This window comes from Vanellus vanellus (assembly GCF_965231255.1).
Source record: "Vanellus vanellus genome assembly, chromosome: 16".
NCBI lineage: Eukaryota > Metazoa > Chordata > Aves > Charadriiformes > Charadriidae > Vanellus > Vanellus vanellus.
Window position 1 is genome coordinate 9711902 of NC_138921.1, and position 18877 is coordinate 9730778.

General features: G+C 43.0%; 1 protein-coding gene across 1 annotated transcript in view; it reads left to right on the forward strand.

Moving 5' to 3' along the window:
- Window positions 1-18877, forward strand: part of GALNT9 (polypeptide N-acetylgalactosaminyltransferase 9) — a gene marked incomplete at both ends in the record, with an annotated part of 153438 nt that overhangs the window by 26755 nt on the left and 107806 nt on the right. Inside the window, one exon of the mRNA XM_082491448.1 lies at window positions 4147-4327. Coding sequence (XP_082347574.1) covers window positions 4147-4327 — 181 coding nt within the window. The remainder of the gene's footprint in view (window positions 1-4146; window positions 4328-18877) is intronic.

Sequence of the window (18877 nt, forward strand, 5' to 3'; positions counted from 1 at the left end):
TATTAAATACTAAAGCTGGTCAAAGTGCCAAAGAGCCCTCATCCTGAATTGGAACAAAAGGGACAAATGTTACAATTTCCGTCAAAATGAAGCTCCCTAAAATATTTTCAGAAATATTAAAAGTGCTTCACTTAGTCAGGTAAAAGAATTTCTCTTGTTTGAAACCACTAGCTGCAACACAACTCTGGAAGAGTTTTAGTCGTGTTTCAACTGAAACTATGACTCTCTCGTTCTCCACTTTTCTTATAGAAAATTGTTTCATTAGAAAATTCAAGTAGTCCTTCTTAAATACGCCAAATATCACGATATCACATTTTTTCCTTGCAGCTTGCTCCTTTGCCATGACCCAATTGGAGACATGATTATATCAGTTCCTAATTGTGACCCTCCCTTGTGCTAGTTTCCCCTTGTCCCTGCCGAATGCAGGAGTATAGTACCCAGCTTCAGGTTGATCACTGATGCTAACCCAGTTGCTTTATGATGATTGCTGCGAGCAAGAATGGAAGGTTCTCAGACATTTTTGAACCGGTTTTAGTGGAAGAAAGATTCATAAGGTACATTTCTACAAAGAAATGTGAGCAATAAAGAAGAGTACTTTGTGATGTATACAGTAAATCTGTTAGTTGGCGGGGGGGGAAATACTGGTTTTCAAGAGATCACAGGCTAAGATTAATCATTGAGAGTAGGAATCATTGGTGTGTTTGTGCATTAAAAACAAACTGTAGGCATCACAATATTTGTAATAATTATAACAGAACCTGTCAGGACTGCACTGAGGGGTAGCAACCAGTGTCATAAGTCCTATCCAGACTCAGCGCGCTCAGTTGTGATTCTTAGTAAGCAGCAATTGAACACACAGTGCTGTGTTTTGGATTTGTCTCCGAGTGAATTGCTACCGATATAAGTCAGCGGGAAGTTTTGACTCATGAGCTAGCTCCGTTTGGCCAAAAGTCTGGACAGCAGAGACACTTACCTGAAAAAAGAGAAGTCAGGTTTTCAGCTGGGCAGAGATTCGTGTGGCCAGCCAAAGGTCACAAGACAGACTCTTACCCCCTCTACCTCTGCACAGAGGAGGAGCGTGGCTGAGCCAGGGATGCAAAGGCTTTCTAAATACTTCTGCGCATACCTCAAGAGAGTTTCATGAATTCAGGAATAACATGAGACATGAATGAAAACTATATAGGTATTTGAAACTGTTATAATAATCTTTGGAAAGCTTTAGCTTACTTTTTTGCAGTTGTTGCGTTAGGTCCAAATTCTTTGGGATTTAGTGGCTTGTGCTGGTGACTCCTTGTGATTTATTTTTTTTTGTAAGTGGGAAGGTGGTTAGCAGGAATAGGTGCTCTGCCGTCCTGCTGGGGCTCAACTCGGTCCAGCTGAACTGATTTCTTTCATTCTCCTTGTACGTTTTGAGACAGGACAAGTGCACTTTCCTGTTTGTCCTCTGGGTTTGTTCCATACCTTACTAGAGGAAAACGTGTTTGGGAGAGGAAGACAACACAGCTGGCCTGGAAGGAAGAGAAGTCATTAAACAGCGGGAGGGCTCTGTTTTGCCAAATGTTGGGGGATAAGTCATCCAAGGTGGTCCGAGATCCTAGTTTGGCAGTGTGACTGACTGAAGAAGAGAGCTGGGTACCGATACCACGTTCCCTTGCCTTGAGCATACCTTTCATTTTTCCTGGCATTTTGTTTCGCTTACAGCTTTGAAGAAGTTCATTATTGATGAAGCATCAGTATCAGTCCCAGTAGCTTGGTGCTTTCGTCTTTTCTCTCTGTGTACCCGTAATACAATACCTTAGAAAAAGATGCTGTTTTGAAGCTTCATCTCTGCTTTCTCCTCACGGGTGCACGGCCTGTGGGGTTTCTGCTTGTGCCTCTCTTCGATCTCCCTTGCTAGTGAGACCTGGAGCTCACCTCCCCCCCACGCCTATAATGAGACCATGGCTGCACGAGCCTCTTGTTTTCCCTTCTTTTCAACAACTCGCTAGGCTTGGACGCTCGGAGCTGTCTGAATTTTTCAAAAGCTTGGCCATGCCAAGAATGTTTTTCTGTAGGGCGTCCTTTTTTCCCTCTTCTGCCCTCCCTCCCCCTGCTAAGAGTCATGATTCACTCTGAGGCAGTTGAGCGTTTCAGTGCATGATGATGAGGAACACGAAGAAGACATCAAAGACAAAGACACAAACACAAACAAGTTCCGTCCTGACTTGGGATCACTGATTGCAGTATGAAGGATGAATTTCTGTAGGCAACGTCTGAAATTCAGTACCAAATTTTGCAAGTACTGCGGGTACTCAGTCCTTCTATATTCAGACGATTTGTAGTGTTGCTCTTAACCTTAGCGCAGGGTTTTCTCATAAGCACCTACAGCAGAAAATGCTAACTTTACTCTTTCAGACCACTAACGAACCACTGTCTCTCTGTTCTGTCCTGTAATTAAGCAGAGATGACGATGACGAAGCAATAACAAGCGAGGACAGTGTTGGCAGTGAGGTGCAAGAGACATTCCTTCGTGAGGGACTAAACTGTCCCAGACCTTATTGTGGCTCAGAGAAGCCAGTCCCAGCTTTGTACTGCCTTGCGTGTTTGTTCCTAGCAAATGTTGACAGTTTCTTTCTGTCTTTCTCTTTAATTATATAGTTGAAATAATGACATTTTCCTCTTGAAAAATTCTTAATTTGAAAAATGTTGAGCAGGTCAAACTCTAATTGTTTTGCTCGGTGTTGAAAATGATTTGGAGGATATTTGCACATTTCTGTATGGTATCCCCACGACTATTATAAATAACTTTTTTGCTTATAATGACTTGTTGATAGTAGGCCTTTTGGAAAGGAAAGCTTTGACATTAAACACAGGATATTTGAAGAGCTTATTTATGAGAATTCAGCACCAAGTTAAATGCCTGTTGCCATGGAAGAAGTTCTGGGCGATGTGATCATATGGGCATTTTTTATGCTAGTTTAGTTTTGTTTTACATGTAGTTTTGAGTTGAGCAGTGCTATACCAGTGAATGAAACCTTTGAAACACATTGTTGACGGGCTAATATCTCATCCCTAAGTGTGTCCAGACTTTCTGATCCTATAAACTGTATAGAGCTGAGTATCCTACGTAATATACATATTTCGTTTGTCAGAGATCTGAAGGGCAGAGGATATCCAGAGTAATTCCCAGGTGAGAGAGATGGTGTCAGCTCCTTAATAGTTTTAGCACATCTTTGTGGGAACAGGCCGGGCAAGGTGTACAGCTGAGTCCAAATGACCCATCTATTGACTCACATAGTGGTGGTAGGTTTACCCTGTACTTCCCAGCCAGGAGCAGCTGGTGACCAGTCGCATAGCTGTATTCCCAGCATGGGAACCAAACCTGAACCATTCAAGAGCTGCAGGTGACCTCAGAGCCACAGAGCACGTGCCTCTGCTCCAACACTTATTCCAGAACTGCCATTAATATGGGGTTAAACTGGCAGATCTCCATGTGGTAGAAATTCAACATTATCTCCCTTGAATGGAGCTGTAATGGGCTATGTTGGGAAAGGGCCTGGTCTCCAGTTTGTATGAGGAAAGTTTACCTTTTCTCCTCATACTCCTTTTCCATCTCTCCTGAGTATTTGAGCTTCCGTTGGACTTCACGAGGGGATTTAGTATGTACAGTGTTTAGTGATGGTATCTTTCAGTTGAACACCGTTAGCAGTTGAGGGCACCTAACCCACATGGCGGGCTATTATGGGAAGTGGTAAATTTTAGTAAGAGGTCCCTAAGACCTCTTAATCTGAATGTGTTCTGATTTTGTACTTTTCAAATGCAGACATAGTGAGTTGAAATTAAATCTCTTAAGGACAATGAGGCATTTTGGAATGTTTGGAATCACGTTTCCTGTTTCCAGGGATTTATATAGGAAAAGGGAGAAGCCGTGAAAGATGCTAATTGATTCTTTATAGTTTGCTTATTAATAATTACACACTGATACTACAAGATGGGCTCTGGCTGAAAAGCTGAGGATAATTTCCACAGAGCCATGAGGGTTCCGGAGCCGAGTTTCATGGGAGTTCAGATCTTGTTTGTCTAAAAACATTCTGTGGTCACAGAAGAGGTCAGATCCATTTCATTTATATTAATAATTTGATTTTGGTTTTCGTCTTTTTCATTTAGGTCTGGCAAAGCCTATGGGATTAGTTGAAGGTCCAGGAGGCTTGGGCCAGGGGGGAATGGCTGCGACCCTGAGAGACGATAGCCATGAATCAGAGACTAAGTATGAAGAATATGGTTACAACGCCCAACTCAGTGACAGAATATCACTGGACAGGTCCATCCCTGACTACAGACCAAAAAAGTAAGTTGAATTCCACATTATTATTGCAAGTGATTGATTGTTGTGCTGTTGACCCGTGGTGGCGTTCTTATTTTCACATCCCTTCCTGGTTAGAGTATGACAGCAGTTAGTCGTACATACACCCCTGAGTTTAATGAAAATTAAAAAGACCAACTGCCCTCTCAAGCATGGAGTGTCATGTTAAATGCCGAGCTAATTCTGTGAGTAATGCATTACACATTCAAGGCCTCAGATCAAAAAGGACATCAGGATGTTGGTGATGGTTCAGGTGGGTTTGGTTCACTTAGAAAAAGCCAGGTAGCGCAAGCCAAGCCCACCGTCAGAGGTGGGAGCCTTAGTCTGTGCTCCTCATGGTCACATGCAATGGAAGGTGGGGCAGTGACAATAAACCCTTTGTAGACACTGGTCACTTAAAAAAAAAAACATCAAATCAACTGCCTTTTCTTTAATTGCATTTGATGTTCTTAGAATTGTGTAGTCGGGGTTTGCAATGTGCTGAAACATGGACTAAGTGTAATCCATCAGGGTCCTATAATTGCAAGAAGATTTTTTTTTTTCTTTGGAGTGTGTGTTTATTTTTATTCTAGTGGTATAGTCTTCACATGCCTCCTCTATGTGTGACGTTGCAATTATATGTTTAATATTTGTACTGATTTATTGTATTTTGTATTAAACACCTTTCAAATCTTTCATATTTATGGAGTTATGTATCTTCCGGATGAGACATCCACACTGTCATCCTTCGAATGACAATCAGTAATGTCTTAATGCAGAGGAGATCAGCAGCAATGCCTAGTTACTCTCAGGAGGCAGAATTGAAAAGAATACTTAATTAATTTCTAATAATAATCTTCTGTTTTAAAAGACCCACTGGGACTCCTAGGCAGAACTGAAAGTTAAATAAAAAAGTATCATATTAAGTGGTGAGAAAAGTTTAGCCAGGCAAAACAGCTGTGCTATGTGAGTAGATTGCAATTGAATTAGGTTTTTAGGCAGTTCAAGCTGCCAAAAACAAAATCCAGCAAAACAAAACTTCAGCTTAACTACAAATTTCATTAGCTGTGTTACATATTAATCTAATCTCTGAAGTATTGACTCAGCATTTGTTTTCTCAGACACTTGCTATACAAAAGAAAACCTAGATAAAAGAAGTGGCAAAGGGAAAAAAATCTACTGCTTTGATATCACGTTTGGTGCAAGTATACTGACTTATCCAATGGTTTCATCTCTCCATCTCTCTTGATTTATCATAAAAATCCGTCATGGAATTATTCGGGGAAAAAAGTGGTCTGTAGTTACGCAAGTATTTGAGTTGTGCTTCAGATTTGGTCCAAAGACTCTTAAAATCAGCATGAAGTTTTTCAAATGAAAGACAGTGAAGATTGACCTGGGCCGTTGTTAGCTGCTGTGGTCACCTGGACAATAAATGAGAAGGCTCTACGAGGAAATACAAAAGCGAAGGTGGCTGAGCTGGAATTGAGCTCAGCAGCTGTCAGAAGCATGAGAGCATTTGCAATGCAGTGATGTTTCACTTCAGATTAAACTCTTCCAGTTTTACTCGGCGTCTTTGATGAGTCACTCAGATAAGCTTTTTGACATGCTCATTTTGGGAATCTCATAAGGCCATGCTGCATGATTAACTGTCTGAGTTACTGGGAGAACTGTCTCCCTTGTGCTGTTTTGACACTTTTGCGGTGGTTCTGGTTAGGTCTAGATGCTGGAATTGAAGCACTTGTCTCTAGATACTTATGAGTCACAGGAAAACTCTTCAGACTGAATTTGCTGTGAAAAATGAGTGAAAGTTTGGAGAAGGTAGGAGCTCTTCCTATATGAAGAGTTTTAGCCGCTTGTATCAAAGGAGCTTTTGGCAGCCATTTAGTTGCCATTTTCTATCAGAAATTTCTGCTGTCCGCACGAGCGGTATATTTTGTCTCTGACCTCTTCAAATGCACAGCTACTTATGTACGGGCTCTCTTGGGAGCGCTCACTCTAACGCTGAGAGGCACTTTTCACTCCTGATCCTGTCAACCTCTTTGTCCCCACCACATGGTACCACATCTGAATGCTTACCTCACAGGTGATAGTTGTGCATCGTGGCCATAAGGCGGAGCTGAGCTTGAATTTTGTTTGGTTTAGACACTCTGCTCTAATTATACGTTGGAGAGAACTAAACCACTGAATCTTGGAGATAGTCTTTGGGAAAACCGCTCTTGTTTTGTCCAGCTTTGTATGCTGACTTGCTCAATGATCTCATCTCTCTGTCTCTTGACAATATCTCTCATCGCCGAGCCCTTCTCAGTCTGCTTGTGATTTATATTCAGGTCATTGCCAGAACTTTTGATTTTTAAAGAGGGACGACTTCTCGTTTTTAAATTGAGAAGCACGGTAGAATCAATGTCCAAGGCCACGTGCAAAGTCTACGGCCAGTCTGTGAATAAAACCATTCATCTGGATTTGCATTCCCAAAGTATTAAACCACACTTTCTCCCCATTCTGGCTTCCATTTAAAATGTTCAGATCTACATATTTGCACACGCCGGTAGGTATTAAAGATATGAACCTGGAGAATTTACTCTCAAGTCTGCATTGCATAGACAAAATTTATGAAAGTAAACATGATTTCACTACGCAAATGTGGGACTTATCTGTTCCAGGCTTAGTCTTCTTTTAAAAGAAATTTGATCAGAGTTATTATCTTTTAGCTCATTTTATCTTTGAACTCCCCCCATACTGATGTCCAGTATTTTATTCTGGTAGAATGAGCCTCTTGTTCCGTCTACTAGCATAGCTTCAGTAAACATTCAGCAGTTTAATTGCTTTTCAGGAGGCATTTTTATCCCCACGCAGCAAATAAAAAAAAAAAAAAAAGTTACACTAAAGAGGTGTACAGTCAGACGGCGTGACTGTGAAGGCTCCTAAATCGGAGTCACCTCCGTGTCCTTTCACTGCGGTAAAGTCTGCAAGCCTGGGTGGCTCGTCCGGCTCTCGCGATGGTTTTCCCGTATACTCGCACTGTGTTCTGCTTTCCTGCCTGCTGCTGCCAGTGCAGATAGTCCTTTTCACTCAGAAGCCTTTTCTTTAAGATAGGAATCACTAAGTCGGTGCAGGAGACAACAGCAGATTTTATGCATGTTGTGTTTGTGTGCCAAATGGAAGCGATGACAGTAAATAGCTTGCTTGCGATTACAATTCACACAATAATTACAAAATTACAGTTTGATCCTAGCGTGGTGTAATAAATACGTCTCCGCTTTTTCTTTTCTGATATTGCACCTCCCACAGCTTGAATGCCTGCCCTGTCTCTGTGTAGAAAGCAGACGACCCTGGGGAAACAGTTCAAAAACATACTGTGAATTGATATCTCAAGCTGTGTTTAGTTTCAAGAGACAAGTCATACAGAGAAGTTGCAATTTTGTTTTATAAAACAATGCAAAGCCTCCCCAGCAGTTTGTAACTTTATTCCGTGTGACCTTGGACACTGTTTTCATTTCTTGTTGGATTTCACCTAAATCAAACAGGCTGATTTTAGAGTTGTGTTGATGATCTTTTCATAACGTATTCTGTCTTAATGGTGACTTTTGCCTTGAAGCGGCTGAGTACAGTGCAGCTGAGTGCTCTGAGAAGATGCGAGGACCGAGTAGTGGGAATGAAATGTGTTTGAGTTCAACGTCAAGCAGAATATTCAGGATTTATTATGATTGATTGATGAGAAATGTTCAGCTGATCATCCTAGTATTGGAGCGACCTGAGACTTTGCTTCACATACTCAGTGGAAAGTGGTCGATATCTTGTTGTCTGTTAAAATACATGAAAATAACTCTAAAATAGTGGTCTGGATAGTACTCTTGTTAACTGTCTGAATTCTAGAGGACATTTTTCAGCACTTACGAAATCTACATTAACGCCGAAAGAATTTTGCTGGATTATTTTTGTTACAAGGGAGTTCATAATGCTTGCGATGGAATTATTTTCATCCCCTGTCATACAGGCGCCTATCAAGCTTGAAAAACGTTTCTCAAGTTAAGGGCGAGCCGCAAGAAGGAAGGGGCAAGGAAAGTAGCACGGGTCTCTGCACGTCCCTGCTGCAGCCCCATCTTTGCTCCCCGGCGTGCTGAAGTTTTTCAAGGGCTGTACCACCGTGGGAAATATGTTGCAGAGAGCTCGGGATGTTTAATGTCCTGATCTCGCAGGACATTAGTATTAGCAGGACTGTCTAGCCCTCACTAACACACGCTATTCCTTCTCTGCAGCGGAAGAAAGAGAAGCTTCTCTTGTAAGGAACAGGTTACTTTTCCCTTGGAAGCACGCGGCTAAGCTGGAACCTGCTCTGTGGTCCTCTGGGGAAAGTGTTATTTAATGGTGAAGTATTATTGGATTAATTTCCATTTATGATGCTCTATATTCAAAATGAGGGTTGTGATCACATGAACTCCAGTGCTTAGTGGAGATAAATCCAGTGCTGGCCAATGACCCTTATGTATAAGCGCGGGAAAGCAAAAGCACGTGTATTTCTATCAGTTATCTCCACCAATAGGTGTAGATGTAGAGCAGCCTTGAATCCTGCCCACGGGAATGCTGTGAAATCTGCTGGGCTGTGTGCGTACTGTAATGTCAGGGGGCCAATGTTTGACTGAATAGTCAAAAATGGTTCTGGAGCAGCACAGCGAGGAGTCTGATAGAGATCCCACGCTTTGGAACGGAAGTGCCCAGAGTCAGCCGCCTAAACCCCTCATTTAGTCAAATAGTCATTTGTCTTCAAGTGGCTGAATTTGTTCGGGGTACTGAAAGTAGAGAAGGAGAGCAGGTGAAGCTGGGACACGCTTCGGGCACGGCAGCAGCCATCCGTCTGCCCTTTTGGGGCAATAACAGCCTTCGCTGCTGCCAGCTGTAGCACAAAATATAACTCAGGGGAACAAAGGATCAGACTCAAATCTTTTCCCAACTGTACGTGAAGCCAGAGGTGCTACAGTCCCGTCTGACAGTAGATTTTGACTTTATCGAAGATGAAGAATGCAGAAAAAGTCAAAGCTTTGGGGAATTTCATTCAAAGGCGGGGGGAAAGGCTCCCAAACTTAACAAAAGCTGTTTGTTTTACAGTGTGGCATCCTGGAAAATTGGGAAGTGTCGACTAACCAGATGCTTACAAACATAAGCGTCGTCTCTCAGGATAACATCAATTCCCCTGTTCTTTCTGGTGCACAGGCTGGATGGCAAGGGGTTGAATTAAACAGGTTGAACACCTGTAAATCTGGCATTTTCTAACTTTCTATCACTTGACTTTGCAACTTAAATAACTTCTGGGGTTTCTTTGCATGCAGGACACGTCCACACATACGCACACATGCGCTTGTCAAAACCACTTGCTGTGATGCATTATGCATACTTTTGAGAAAAGTTAATATGATCCCGGAGCTTCCATGAGGGCTAAATTGGCTTTTACAAGAAATTGTCACCGCTTGGTGAGGATCTTTAATTTAACCGATCTTTTTTGTGCAACTTGATGCCGAGTGCATTGTGGCAGTTCAGTGATAACAATAATACTAATATATGGATTCGGTCTGCCGGCTCTATCAGCCAAAGAAGATATTTCTTTGTGTTATGGTCATGGATGTTTGTATTGAGAAAATTCAGCCCTAAAGAACAAACTTATTAATGCTGAGGCAACTGAAGTCTTTAGCCATAAAAAGCAGAGGAATCAAGGTCTCGAGGAAATTACTTTCATTTATTCAGGTCTTTTATAGAGGCGAGCATTTTCGTTGCTTGCTATAGACATTTCACAATAGCAAAGGAATTGCATCTCTAGGGCTCTGAAGTGTAATTAATGGTTCACTCCGCTCTATACCTAAGGAAAAGCTTTTTTAATTACCTATCAAAAAGGATTCTGGAATTGATCAAATAGTGCTATCAAGGGGGCAGACTTGGTAAATAGACCTCTGATTTGTTCATTCAAGGGTTTAATAACAGTAGCTAGTATGAGGCCAGCGGCTAGAAAACTGCCTTTCTGTCCTTCAGTGGCCGGTGAGCTCAAACCTTCGGAGAACGCGGGGAGCTCACCTTTCATTTTGACCCTTTCTTTTGGCAGTAGAGCTCTGTGGACTCATTGTGATTTTTTTTTTTTAATTTTTTTTTTTTAATTTTTTTGAGGCATCAGACAGCAGCTCTCTCGAGCTGAATCATATGTGTGTTTGCAAGTTCTCTGTCGGGAGAGGAGGATCAGCGGTCCGGTCCAGCGGCCCCTGCCCGAGGCTGTTGGAGCGGGCAGAGTGGTGGACATCCCTGCGGGAGCGGGGCAGGAAGGCAGATGGCTTTCAAAGAGCATCAGCTTTTGGATCAGTGGGTTGAAGAGGGCTAGACCTGGAGTTATTTGATTTTCTCCACCTCTGCAGCTTGCTCTGCCTCCTGACCCGCTTCTCAAATCCTCTGGGGACGCTGGGTATTCTTTGCACCGCTTAGAAAAATGGCACAAGAGTCTCCAAATTGAAACGGACCCTTGGGATTCTTCCCAGGGTAACCAGAGTGCGACATAATGGGCCCTTTTGCAAGGAACATTTGAACTGGAACAGATCCAGTGCTGTTCAGGAACCAGAATTTCTGATGAGCAGAAAATGGAAACCAAAAAAAAAAAAAACAAACCTAAAAATATTTTATGTCAGGCTGAACATCTTCTGTGAAATGATTATTTAAACAAAGTATTTAGACCAACAAAACATTTAATTTCCCATGAAAAAGTTTCATTTTAAAATAATGAATTTTCTATCACTAGCTTCTACCGAGACTTTCAGATTAATATCAGGTCATGGTAAAGTGAAACATTAGTTGAAATTAAGCGTTTCATTTTTCAGCTGACAGTGTTTCACAGTCACACTACGGGCACAATATTTTGATTTCAATTAAGGCTTCTTTTTTGGTAGGATACTTTCTGGCACTTTTTTTTGTAGTTGCACCCACTCTCAATAAATCTAAAAATCCATGCTAAAATTCTGAAAAACCCGTTTGCGCCACTCTGATTGCACATATGACGTAAGTTAAAGCAGGGAGAAGGAAAAGCAGAGATGGAAAATGGAGCAGACGGAACTACCTCTGGGCAACAGACTGGGATGGTTTATTGGAGGGAAAGTAAGTAAGAGATGAAACTAACTGAAGGGTTTCAATTAAACCCCAAATCAATATCCGGATGAGGATGTTGAAGAGTGCAAAGGGGGGGTGTGTGCGTGCACGTGCCCTGGGACGTGCATAGTTCTCGGCCAGCTCTGCCCCGTTGCTCAGGCTGGACATTTTCCTCGGGTGTGAGTTCCCTACAAAGAGCAGAGGCGCCTTTGCGCGCACGCTGTGTATGCACCGTTGGCCATACGGCTTCACAGAGACGTACTCCAGTTTGAGCCAACTTTCCATCTTGCCCGGGAGCAGAAGGAACTGGTGTGGACTGGGTAGGTCCCTGTGCTGCTTGCTCTGCGGAGAGCTGGGCTCTGCCCAGCTACTGCACAGTGGTTTGTGTTGTCATTCTGACTCAGCTCAGTTGGGATCCTCGTTGACAAGCTAAATGGGCTCATACCTCTGGGCCAGTTGGGCTTATTTGTGTATTCCTGTATATGCCGAAGGCTTATCACTACATTTTGGGAAGCGTTCCCCATTTGCCTGTAAAGGGCTCGGACTGGAACTGTGAAAAGCCCACAAAGGAAGGGAAAAATCACCTGCTCCTCTGTCTAGGAAGGGAAACTCCCCGTGGATGGTAGGTACCGCCAGCCAACCCCCGTGCTCTACAGCCAGTGCTCAGTGTTTGCGCTGTACCTCTGTAGTTGTCACCGAGACTTGTAGTCGTGACTCGACCCTGTTTATGAAGGTTCTGTAGGTCTTCTCCGTAGCCTCTGCTGGAGCTCTGCTCGCTGCGCATAAATAATGAGATATTAATTGGAATGTGGGCTCAAACCTTTGTCTCCAAAAATCCCAGGTCACCACTAGGTCTTTGAATATTTAATTAGTTATATAATGTTAAATTGCTCCAATGAGAAAACTGACTAAGGAATAAATTAACACTGTGATCGTGTTTCCCAATAATAATAAGAAAAATTACTGAGAAACTTTCCAACCAGTTTTTAACGCCGTCTGGTCATCAGGAAGGTTCTCAGACTGCTCTTGCTTGATCAACAGCAGTAGGGTATGACCGTGAGGTGGGACCGTGAGACTGCCCAGGTTGCACTGCGGTAATACTGTGCCTTCTGCCCGGTTGTACCTGGGGGTTGGTGACCCCGTAGGCTTCGGGGAGAAAGTACCAGAGTTTTTTGCAGGACATGGCTCCTAAGCAGAGACGCCCCATGAGCCGTACTCCGTGCTGTCTCCACAGTAGCTGGACACGTGGCAATATTTTGCAGTTACTTCTGATATTCGATAGTTTTCTCTGGCTTTTCCCATTAGATAAGTTATTGATTCCCTTTTGTTTAGTGCTAGCTAGGCTTTCCAATTAAGTAGTGACTTTAATTATACCACAAAGCATATAACATAGATCTTGATTATTAACATTGGCTCATGGGATAAGAAAAGGAGGACCAGCAAGGTTAAATTAAACAGAATCGTAAAAATGAGCAACCTTTTCCAAAAACCCACCTTGTGTTCAAATGCAGCAATTTTCCTCTTGTTACGTTTTTGCAGTGTCTTTGTGTATACTAATTGTTGAAGACAAGTTCTGCAGGAGTGTCAGCACTAATAAATGTAGATTTAGTGAAGGCTGAATTTGATTAACTAGGGAGCATGAAAAATAACTGATTGCAATGTTGTGTTTAAATGCAGTAAGACTGGAAGCCGTTCCCCGCGGTTTGTCTGCACCAGAATGTGCTCTGGAATGCATGAATAGTTTACCTAAGGTGGGTTGCATGCCGTTGACTGAAAATTAGACGTCTAATTTGAGGTGATCAACTTGGCTGCTTATTTTCACAGCAGAAGGAGTATTTCCTCCTTAAGAAGAGCGGTGGTGGGGTGCTGTCTTCAAATTGCGTATGCTATTCTTTCACAGGTAAATATATACCTGCAGTGGGGAAGCAGTGCTGAGAGGCGGCCGGGACTTGCCGCTGGCTGCAGCTGTGTGGTGGCATTTTAACGTTTCTTTCATTTCCCTCCCCTGGGCCCATGGCTGATTGTTGCCCGCTATCGCTTCCAGGGAGAAAAGGGTATTCCTGTAAATTTCTGAACTGTCATGTTATGTTACACTCCATGATATCACATTACAGGATAAAAAGAAATAACAGAACAAGTCAGGCAATGAATTCAGGGTGGTATTTCATTTCCTTTTATGTTTCCTTACATGTATCTCTGGTACACTACACTTGAAATCCTTCTTACAGCTGTCCTGGTTTGAAGGAGGTCTTCTAATGGTTTGAGGTGATGTTCCCCTTTTCTTTCATAAAATGTGCACGCAAATTTAGTTCTGCTAACAATGTGAGATATGTTATTATCTCCGAACGCCTTCCCGCTGTAACTTTAAAAATAAGCTAGTTTTGGTTCCTATTTTATTTGGATAGGTTTCGTAGTATAAGAAAGTCAAGGTTTCAGGTCAAGTAACATAAAGGTTTTTTAGTTGTTGTTGTTTGTGTCTTTGTGATAAAAACATGAACAGGCCAAAATGTCAGACAATTTACTCTTCTGTCTGAAATAAAACTGAATTGTGAACTCCAGGTTGATGCAGTGTTTCATTTTAATAGTGTCAGTTCTTGCTTGTTTTGCCCATGTCTCCTGTTTTGAGTGAATTTAGTGCTAATAAAAGTGAGAGACTCTTTAAACTAGCCAGAGCCAGAAGCACCTGACAGTTGCAGGCTGGCAAATGTCAGCTCCCTGTCCTGGTTAGCTTGATCTAGATGCTTCCCAAGGTTTTGTTTCTCTGAAACAGCACCTGCCAGTTAAGTCGTTTGATAGTTTTACGATGTTGAAGTACGGGGCCTGTATTTTCTGGTCCTCCAGCTTTCTGGAGGCTTCTTGGCTCCTGTTGTATTGCTTCCAAACCTTCTGCTGTGGTCTCAAAACCAAACCGTAGTCAAAGCAGGTCACCTTGCTGGATGCAGCTTCAAAGGAGGTCCAGGGGCAGTTGCTTCCCATGCAGTCTGTGCACTCTTTTCTCTAAATTTCTACCAAACTGGCTGGCTGACTTACTAAGAAATAGTTGTGGAGCTGAGTATGTGCGATTTTGGCCTGTATCCTTTTGGCCACAGGAAATCCTGCAGGAGCTGAATGTTCCCACCTGGAGACTTCTCTTGAAATATGGTGCAAGCCCTGAGGAGCAGGAGCTCCAGGCCTGTGCCTTGATGCCTCCCGTGTTGTCTCTATTTCTTGGCCGTCCAGACGCATTTAAATAACCCTTGTGAAGCGAGCGTCAGGCAGGACGTGTTACTAAGCCTCAGGACCGCAAGGTGGTGAAAAACCCGCTCTGTGTATAGCAGAAGGAGATCAGGGTGTCAAATGTGGTGTAAAATCAGATTCCCGATCTCTGTGGTTCCTGGTGATTCTGTGCGTTGAGAGGAATAGTCTTGTGAGCGCTGGGGAAAATCAACTGGGAAATTTCATTTTTCACACAAAACATGTCATGGGGCTTTTAACTAGCTGACGTATTGTAAAGGCAGGGCCACTGAGGAAACACGCGGCACGCTCCGCGTTTCCAGTATATCTTTTTTCATTCAGTGTGCAAGTGAATGGCCTGTCTTAGATGAGTAGCCTAAGTCCATAATTAATGAATATTTGAGGTAAAGTTACTCTTTGCAAAGAAACTTGGTATGGGCTGCAATGTATTAGGTTAAGAATCCTCTATACATTATTGTGACCGCCTCTGGTGTGTAGATTAGCGCATACATGAAAATAACACTTGGAAAATACTCCAAATCGGTGTTTCTTATCTCCCCTCCCCAGAAAGAAAGCCGGAAGGCCCTTGCTCAGCAGAAGGTTAATAGCAGTGACAGAAGAGGAGCCAACATTATTCTCTGTTTTCTGTAAAGATGTATAATATAGCTGATACCTTGTGTTGGGATCACTTAAGCAACGACAAGAAGCCATTCAATGGAGGAGAAGGGCAGAGCACAGAGACACATCTCTCCTTATATGCCTGAATTAAACAGAGAAAATGAGGACAATTGTTAGAACACAGGAAGTTCCGGAAAAACTTCTTTACGGTGAGGGTGACAGAGCACTGGCACAGGCTGCCCAGGGAGGGGGTGGAGTCCCCTTCTCTGGAGATTTTCGAGACCCGCCTGGATGCAGTCCCGAATGATGTGCTCCGGGCAATCCTGCTTTAGCAGGGGAGTGGGCTGGATGATGTCTAGAGGTCCCTTCCAACTCTGAAACTCCGCGATTCCATGATTGTTAGGCAGACATCAGGAAAAATCCCAATCCCCTTGGTCTGAGAAGTGCGCCTACAGTTTTTGGTGGTGGTGGTGTGGCAGGATTTAGCAGTGAGGCATTAGGCAGGGGATTTCATCTCTCTGTATTGCCTATGCGCAACGCTCCCTGTTTCTCAGCTTCTGGAAACGAAGCCCTCTGGAGCTGTATCTTACCTGTGTGAGGTACCTTCAGGTTGTCGAACAGTTTCTTAATTAGTTTATTTTCTTCTTTGCTCCAAGGGATGAGTATATTATTTATTCTACGCTCCCAGACTTTTGTTAGTCTGCATTTATGCATTTTGTCTTCAGAATGACCTAGCACTGGGCTAGCCTCTGGGGTAGGATGAAACACACCTCCCTGGCAGAGGCGGTAGTTCAGACTTGACTAATGGTAGAATATTAATAGCAGCAATAATAATTAAAACAGTGCACTAAAATACCCGTGGGTGCTGTTGCGAAGTTAGACTGTACCCCTAAAATTCCAGAGGAAAGGCATAAATTTTAGTTATTTCCATGCCCAAAGTGAACAGTTGTCTCATTCAGCAGCTACAGTAAGCTTTCATCCCCTCCGTGGATGTTTCATTAGGACACAGTTCTCCCAGAGGGTCATGGTGCAGTTTACATTAAACTCAAGATAAAAATGACATTGAAGCTTTGCTCCTGTATTTTCTGCACTGCCTGAAAACAAATGCTTGCCCCGCAGCGAGTTCATCAGCTTGTTGCCTTGGTGTTATTAACCCACGTGTACCCGAGAGGTGGGGAATTTGTGATCTGTTGGCTCCTGGAGGAGCCCTCGATTCCTTTGCCTGACAGATCTGGGAGTCTCTGGAAGCAGTGGGGGGCAGAAGTTTCCCTACGTAGAGGTTTGAGCAAATAGTCTGGATGAAACAGGTTGAATGTGTCTGGCTGTAGATGAGGGATGAAGAAGGGCATGGTCGTGTTCACAGCTTCAGTCCGCTGGGCAGACAGTTAATGGGAATAACCTGTTCCCCCAGTGCAGAGCACTCGCTTCCAGGTTTCTTTCTGATGGCAGATTAATTTAAATCTGCAAACACTGAGGATGTGACTTCAAAATGTCTGTGGGCAAGTAGGAAAAAACACCAAACAACACAGAGTGAAGGAGGAGATGGTTCTCAGCAGGCAGATTTGGGCACGCGCTTTTTGCGTGAATGTTGAAGTGCTGCAGTGGCCGTAGCTTCTGAGAGGCAGGAAAAGACTGGCTGCGCCCTTGGCTCGCTCAAATTCACAACCATACTTCAGCGCGCTGCCTGGTCTAGGACGTGTGCCTAATTTCTGTCAACCTGAGTGAAGAGTAAGCATATGCTGACCTGCTTTTCTGAATTAGGGTAAGAGCTCATAAATATAAAAAAATCCCCATACATCGAAGTGTTTTGCTACTGTGAAGTGTGTGCCCTAGATATTGGCTTTGTGCTAGACATTAAATGTGTCTGGATTTGAAAAAAACTTTTTTACTTCTAAACATAACCAAAATTAAATTAAAATGCAAGAGTTTTCTGAAGTGCTCAAAATAATGAGAAGGTAAGAAACTGTTGTTAACATTTAACTTCTAAACGTATGAAATTGTTGAAAATTGTGCTGTTCACGTCTAGCTAGCCTTTAGTTTAAACAAAAGCTATAAAAGTGCAATTAGGCTTCAGTCCAATGAAGCACTTAAATATGTTCCCAGTTTTAAGTGTATGAGTAACCCCAGTGAAGTTAAGATGTGCTTAACTGCTTTACTTGAATAGGACACTTCATAAAGTAGTTATAATACACAAAGAACAATTCTGCAAGTATCATTGGGAAAGATGTAAAGAGGAGTAAAGTCCCATCTGCACTTCAGGATCTAAGAGCAGTAACTCTTAGGTTTTCACAAAGCTGGTTTTGCCCGGTGATTTGTCCTGCAGGGTCCTGATCCCAAGTCCGTTGAGATCTTTGGATGCGCTCCATCACTGCTTGTTGAAGAGGCTTGGTTTGTCGGGCAGTTTCCTACCCCTGTCTAGCAAGGGCAGTACATGCGGCACGTGCGCCTTCGTTTGTCCTCTCTGCTTGACTTGGAGACGTGCCTTTTTATAAACACGCTGCTACGACCACCAGGCACTCCGCTCGATCCTGTATAAAGCATCTAAACATCATGGATTTAATACTCCCATTTTCAGTGCTAAATCAATGTTCTTTATGCGTTTGTTCTTGGAACACTGCTCTATTTGAACCATAATTCTTCCCACATACCATCAACTTGGTCTGTTTTCACTCTGATAGAAATCGAACATTTAAAGCAAGAGGAAAAGCCCTGTGAACTACTGTTTAAACATTTCAAGGCCAGTGCTGGTTAGTCAACTCGGCTTCTGCATCACCTCAGCACGCCGGGTGCTGCGATTGCCAGGGAAGCTTTACCTTCCCGGGCTACAACCAGCCTCACACCTGCTGGGATGGAGCAACGTTAAGAGCTTCTCACTACGGTTTTGGCAGGCAGCGAGGGGATGGGTTTACTCGGTTTACGACTGACCTCCCGTTTGGTTGTTTACTCCTCCAACCATCCTGTATTTCTGCATAGGCAGAAAGAAACATTTTGCTGCGCAACTGGATTTGACCAGAGATTAAAGCTGGTCTCCTGTGAAATACACTGGAGCCCATTAAAGAGAGGATTGTTTGCCAAACATTGTTGTATGTCCTCCCGAGATCATAAAAAACATTGTTAGCTGAAGTAATAGTAGAAAGTGATTGCATTCGTCTATCCGTCTCCTTACCACCACGCTGCGACGTGACAGCAAACCTGTAATGAAATCCATGAAGAGCTCTGCGGCAGTTACCTTGAAAACTTTGTTATTGCCCTACATTTCTAGGTAACACTGTGATCCGCAGACTCTGTCCAGCACCACCAGCAGCAGCTGAGGGATTGAGATAGACAAAATCAAACAAAAGTACCTTGAATTTTTAATATTAAATACTTGCAGTAAAATTTTTAATAGCCAAGGAAAACTTTTTGTATTTACATATTATTATCTGAATAACAAATAGCTTCAAGGGTACAGCAAACTGTTCTGTACAAATGGAAAATGGTGAGTTTACTCTTATATGTTATTTATGGGAAATGATTCCTTTGATTTCGTCCACTTCACTGTTTTCCCCTCACCTCTGGCGTGGACTTGGAGGGCAGTGGGAGAGATGTTTCAGAGAAGGTGGTAGCTTAAGA